At 31.9% G+C, this 6,810-nt stretch overlaps 1 protein-coding gene across 1 annotated transcript; it reads left to right on the top strand.

Moving 5' to 3' along the window:
* The first annotated feature begins 350 nt into the window (after positions 1-350).
* LOC115955083 lies at positions 351-2,094 on the top strand. The gene is made up of 3 exons (XM_031073134.1): positions 351-491; positions 634-739; positions 1,578-2,094. The coding sequence occupies exons 1-3, from the start codon at positions 456-458 to the stop codon at positions 1,721-1,723; spliced, it is 288 nt and encodes a 95-aa protein (XP_030928994.1). The 5' UTR covers positions 351-455; the 3' UTR covers positions 1,724-2,094.
* Positions 2,095-6,810: the final 4,716 nt, after the last annotated feature.

Genomic DNA, 6,810 nt, shown 5'->3' with positions numbered 1-6,810 from the left:
TCTCGTGTATATGAAACAAAAGTGTGGTGCTTTATGAGGCTTACCAAAGGAGAGGATCATTATGGCTACTATATGAGAGGATGCCATGTGGGTACTGTGGGTTTTGTCTGTTTGGAGGATTTCTTTGTTGAATTGGCCCACTTATCACGTGGAACGATTCCGCCTTATAGGCTTATAGTAATCTAAAAGACAAAGAAATGGTCGTTTACAATCTCCTCTAATCTCTTCACAACCAATTATCATCCATCTCCCACGTGGGATCTTGGCCCCACACCACCCCCACCCCTTCCTTTCTTTCTTTTTTTTTAGTACTATATATCTGATAGTTTTGCAACATGGTATACTACAAGTCTACATCATATTGCACCATTTTTCTTTCACTAGTTAATTAAATAACCATTTCCTTTTTGATCTTCTTTGATTTTACATATACAGAGATCAGAGATCATAGGATCATGGGGGACTCTTCTTCTGCCTCATACATACACTTGGTACTGATCATATATCAGTTAGAACTTTTTTTGTTTGATCTTTCTGTTTGATTTCATTACTCATATTTTCAAAGGATATTAATTTATATTTTGTTGTTGATGGTGGTGTTGATTATGATCGGAATCTACTTATTATGTGTAGGTGCAGCACCTGATAGAGAAGTGTCTGATTTTCCGCATGACTAAAGAAGAGTGCATGGAAGCCCTTTCAAAACATGCAAACATCAAGCCTGTCATCACCTCCACTGGTTTGTTTACTGCCTGTGTATATATTGTTAATCATCACATGCAAACTCACACACAGATGCATATTTGTACATCGATACACAAACACACATATGAGAGAGAGAGAGAGAGAGAGGCTGCAAAAGAGCGAAGCTGAGTTGAGTAAAACATGCTTCAGCCTGGCTTGGAAATTTGACAAGATCTCAAGTAGGTTTAGCCTTGGCATATTAAACTCTAGTAACGAGCCTGACCAAGCCTGCAGACGGCGTTTTGATTTAGTTAGGTTTGTAAAATATATATTGGGAAAATTTGAACACTAAACATTTTTATTAGAAACATCATGCTATATGAGCTAAAAAGCTCTTAGTGGAGCCCATTACTATTGGAAACACCACTTTCAGTGATGGTGAGAAATCCTCATTTTAATCATGTTCGAGTTCATGAGTTATTTTACATGAAATTAAATATAAAAAAAAAGAAAAAAAAAAGAAAAAAAAAAAGAAAAAGAAAAAAGGGGAAAGGAGTAAAAAACAAACCAACCGAATACGGTTCAGTTTGGTTTATACTAAATATTATAAATTTAAATGTGTATTCAATATTTAATTGACATGATGATAGTCTGTTTATATAATTAGATTCAATAAATTATATCTTTAGATTCTTAACCCTTCCGGTGGAATGGCCAGGATGTTATTCAATTTGTTACCATCTTAATCACAAGTGCGCACTTTTTTACTTATATTTAAGTTATGCATACACAGCCAAGAGTTTAGTAGTTAAATTAACATATTTTGGTGTATCTTGAGGATTATTTTATTATGATAACTTTACAGCAAAGCCATGCATCAAATTTTTTTGCAGTGTGGAATGAACTGGAGAAAGAAAACAAAGAATTCTTTGAGGCTTATGCTGAATCAAAGAGCAAAGAAGACCGAATGTCCGAGGAAGAGACAAGCCAAATGATCCAGAAGATGATATCGGATTCGTCCAAAGACTCCGACGATTAACATGCCATCTGAAAACGATATTACTTTTGGGTTCTGGTTGGTAGTTGATCAGTACCTCAAAAATTCTTAACATCCAGCCAAACACAAAAGTATTTAAGACAATTCTAGTGTCACAGTGGTCCCAAAATCCCCCATGGCCTATATATATAATATATGCATATATGTAATTTAATGTTATGGAATTATGTGGGAGATCAGTACGGACAATTTGCAGGAATCTTCAAGCAGTAACCATCACAACCATGCCACATTACCTTATTACTGCCAATATTGTCTAGCTAGCTAGCTAGGTACGTATATACAAATGTATTTTTTGCTTTACATTAAGCTGAATATATATTTGTACGATGTGTGTTGGGGGATTTGTAATTCATGTGGCATCAGAATTATATATATGTGTGTGTGTAAAACTAAAATTTGTTTGTGGTGAGCTTCATGAATGAAGCAAATAATGTGGGGGCTACAATACTAGCATCGTCGCAGTCAAGAACTTTTTCTTGTTGAGTGAGGGCGATGTTAGACTGTTAGCGGTTTTGTATGAGCCTTGGAAATATATAATGTGAAACTTTTAACTATTACGGTGAAATATGTTGCTTTTGAAATGATGGGAAGGTTCCAAATGGGTACAAAACTCAATACATGGTAGCTTCTGACCTATATGAACTTGGGTTGGCCGGGTTGATGGCTAGCCTAATAAACTGAGGCACGATTAGTTTTTTTTTAAACTTTCATCATTCAAGAGTGAAAGCCGAAACCTCAACAAAAAAATAAAAGTAGATGTAACGCATCACCCATATGAAAGAAATGATAGGTGGAAGTATATATGGAACTTTCTATGATTGAATAAAAAGTAAAATCGTAGAAATTATTGTTCAAGGATTGAGTGGACACGAGAGTTTCAATGGAAGTAATTACTAGCAAGGTACTTTACGGAATACATGATCGACATGATATATATTTTTTTTTGAAAGGTGATTGACATGATATTTCAAACCAGAAAAAGACAGCTTACGTGATACAATAAAGTATGATATATATAAACTTAAAATGATTTTATCATGTAAAAAAAAAGGTTAGATTTTTGTCAATTATGCTCAAGGATTGATCAGTATATTGGCCATACATTGAATAGAGAATTTTTTTTTTTTTGTTTGAGAGAGTTTCAATCTATGGCGTTATTATCAGACCAAGATATCAATCAGTTTTTGGTGTAAGAATTGATCAGTATATTGACGTCAGACCAAGACATCAATTAGTTTTTGGTGTAGGCGGGAATTGAACCCCAGATTTTTTATACAACCATCAGAAACTTTACCAATTGAGCTAACTGAAATCTACATTAAATAGAGAAATCGAAATTACTGTTTCTATGATTTGGGACCGTAATTTTATTTTTCGGGGACTCTACTGATTTGTTTATCTATAGCTTTTTAAAGCATCATTTTTTTTCTTATATAGTACAACTACATTTTTGTTCTTTTTATTTATTTGAGAAGAATAAACCATTGAAAGTAGGCTGCACCAAACGGTCCAAACCAATCCATCAATATTTTTCTATATGTATGACAGCCTTTAACCTCATATAACTTAAAATATAGAGCTTTAATGTTCAAAAATAGATTAAAGTATACATTTGGAGTTGTTTTCATTTTCACCTTTTACATTTAATAATTTTTATTTTAACTCTTTATGTTTGATTGAGTTTTCTAATTGACCTTTTATGAAAATGAAAATTTTGAAATGTAAGAAGTTAATTTGAAAAGGGAATAAAACATAAAGTATTAAAACAAAATTTTTGAAATGTTAAGACCTAAAAAGAAAATAACCCCATATGTACTTTAAAGGCTAAAACTTAAAAGTGTACCTTAGTAAAAAAATGTAAGAGAGTAACTATAAAGATAATATAGCTCTTTACGCAATTTGTGCCATGGATGTACTGCATGTGTGTTCTTGACTTTTCTTCCTCTCTTCAATTTACTATGTCTTTTTGATTTTTTCTCTAAATCTAACTATACTTTGTTGGTCCAAGCCTACACATAAATGCATCTAAAAAAAAACATAAATTTGATATACCCCTCTAAATATTTTCACACCAGTTTTTTTAAGAAGCCTTTTATCTATAAAAAAAAGAAAAAGAAAAAAAAAGAAGAAGAAGGAATTGATTTGAGGGCCTTTTATCTCTCAATAAAAAATTTTAAATTTAAGTAGTGGAATTTTTTTTTGGGGTGGGGGTGGGGAGGGGCAGTACAATTGAATTTGAAATACAAGAAAATTAGAAGTGTGTGATAGATTCGATCCAATAATTGAGCCATCTGTCTCCTCTCTTCTTGGCTTTTTTTCCCCGTTTTGGACCTTTGGTTGGATTTTTATTCTTAAATATTAATGTCAATCATATACTAACTATTTAGTAACAAAACATGAGTGGTAACAGTGTTTTGTGCGAAACTTAGAGCTTGTTTGGGTAGTCCAAAAACTGAGTGATATCACTCAGTTTTCATAATCCATCTTCTAAAACTTATGGGTCTCATGAATAATGTAATGTTTGGCTTGATTTTGGATGTTTGTTTCCATCACTCAAAATCTCAAAATTTTGAGTTTGGATGATGGAAACTGAAACCACAATTTTGTTATTTTCAGATTATGGATGATGAGTGATAGTGGCAAAATGGTAACAAAATCAAATTTATGGGACCCATTCTCCTGACTTGTCACTATCAAGTAACAGTGTCATATCATTTTTTTATCTTTTCCTTTTTCTTTCTTTCTTTCTTCTTCTCCTAAGTTCCACTGGCTTCCTCTTTGTCTTTTTTCTTTTTTTCTTTTTTATTTTTTATTTTTTATTTTTATTTTTTTTTCTCTACTCCCTTCTTTCTTCTTCATACCCACTCCACCACCAACAACTTTTTTTTTCTTCTTCTTCTTCTTCATTCTTTCTTTCTTCTTCTACAACGTTCCACCAGCTTCCTCTTCTTCTTTTTCTTTTATTTATTTATTTATTTATTTATTTATTTTTTTGCTTCTTCCTTCTTTCTTCTTCATACCCACTCCACCACCAACAACATTTTTTTTCTTCTTCTTCTTCATCAGACCCCCTCCACCACCAACGGTTTTTTTTTTCTTTTCTCTTTTCTCCTCTTCTTCCTGGTTTTGTCTTTTTTTCTTTTCTTCTTTCTCTTTCTTTCTTCTTCAGAACCACTCACCATGTTCATCCACACATAAATATATACCCAGAAACAGAAACCCACTCCTCATTTTCATGATTTTGGTCTTCGATCTAAGGATTCCTGGGTTTGGATTTGGGTTTTCTGTGTTTGTGGGTTTGGGTTGGCAATTTTGGATCATCGATCTAAAGATTTTTTGTTGGTGTGTTTAGGTTTTCTGTTTTTGTAGTTGTGGTTTGAAACTTGGGCTGTGATGGAGGTGGGTTTGTGTGGTTGGTGGTGGTATTGATGATTGGAAAACTTTTCTTTTTTTGGGTGTAGTTGATGGTTGGATTTTCTTTTGGTTGAGATTTTTTTTCCCCGTTTTGTGGCCGTTGGGTGTTGATAGTGGTGGGTTTTGAGTTTGCCATTGATGGTGGTGATGGACTTAGGAGAATATGAAAGTGGGGAAAAGAAAATTGACATGGGTAGCAACCATAACTCTTGTGTAGTGTCAGTGGGGTGGGTTCCACCATCTTGTCAAAAAGTGGACTTAAAAGTTGAGATATGTGACTGAATATTGTAACCAAACAACAATTTTGGAGTTTTTGAGTGATAGTGGGGATTGGGTTATGAGTGATGAGATTTGAGTTAGAGTAATGAGTTATGAGTATTGAGTTATGAAAACTGAGTCATGTCAAAACCAAACGGGCCCTTATTGACTTGTAGATTATGATTAATCCTTGTGACTTTATATGTTTGTGGCTTGTAGGAATGTGAAGAAGATTGATTGCAACCAATGCTGGCTCTATAGTAGATGCAGTTGATGCGGTCGCCTAAGACCCCAAGTAGAAAAAAGGCTCCCAAATTTTAACTAATAGGGTTATTTTTTTTAATTAATTAAGCCCAAATATCAACTAACAAATAAAATAATTTTTTTCATCAAATGAAAGACAGGAAAAAAAGAGAGAGAAATACTATGTCCACAACATTTTTACAAGAAATCCTAAATAGCAAGTTGTTACAGGTCATTATTAAAGGTAAAAATATAATTCTAGTAAAGGTTTAAATTAGAATTTGTAAAAATTTAACACTTAGGATTTATTGGGAAAAATATTGTAAATGTAGCATTTCTCAAAAAATAAAAAGTTCACAACATTTTTCACAATAATTGAGTTGACAAACTTTTACTAGTTCTCACTTAGGTCAACCGCTAACATTATTATTTTACTTACCACTATTATTTTACGTAGTTCATGTTAATTAGTAATAATTTTGCATATAAAACAAGATAATAGAGTTTAAGTAATATTCAATTTTTCAAAGTCATATTATATATATATATATATATATATAAGGCCTCAATGTTAGTTTTCACCTTAGGCCTCCAAATGCATTGAGCCATCCCTGATTGCAACTGTCTATTCAAGTTAGAGAAAATGAAAGAAATTCAATTGCAACTGAGTGAATTTCTTGCAAAAATATGAGTTATGAGTAGGACTACAAATGAATCATGTTATTTATGAAATTTTTCATAAAAATAAATAATTAAATAAATAAAATCTATTTATTTATTTATCAAATGAGTGAAACCCAAGCTTAGATTTAAGCTTAACCATTAAACAAGCCAAACTTAATATGAAAATATCTTTGTGAAAAAATTTGTAAGTATAAGGTTCAATTTAAGTATATTTAATATAATGAATATGTTTATATGTATACATGAATATAAATATATTTATATGAACTTGAGACTAGAATATTATGTAACTTTATAATTCTCCAACCCAAAGAATCTCATGAGACAAGTCATTACAATCATAAATAAACAAGTTCATAAAATATTGAATTGTTATTTGTAATTTATTGATATTACCTCATTTTTACAAGTTCATAAACAAACTAAAATCGTTCATTCTAATTTACTCAAATGATATAACTTTAAGT

The sequence above is a fragment of the Quercus lobata genome, chromosome 8, assembly GCF_001633185.2.
Source record: "Quercus lobata isolate SW786 chromosome 8, ValleyOak3.0 Primary Assembly, whole genome shotgun sequence".
NCBI classification, from domain to species: domain Eukaryota; kingdom Viridiplantae; phylum Streptophyta; class Magnoliopsida; order Fagales; family Fagaceae; genus Quercus; species Quercus lobata.
Note: the sequence above shows the minus strand (reverse complement) of the source record. Positions and strands in the feature narration are given on the sequence as shown.

Excerpts from the sequence above, each read along its gene's own strand:
- LOC115955083 (XM_031073134.1), top strand. The coding sequence starts at position 456 with ATGGGGGACTCTTCTTCTGCCTCATACATACACTTG. Across the intron at positions 492-633 it reads CTGCCTCATACATACACTTG|GTGCAGCACCTGATAGAGAA; the intron begins GTACTGATCATA and ends TATTATGTGTAG. Across the intron at positions 740-1,577 it reads GCCTGTCATCACCTCCACTG|TGTGGAATGAACTGGAGAAA; the intron begins GTTTGTTTACTG and ends ATTTTTTTGCAG.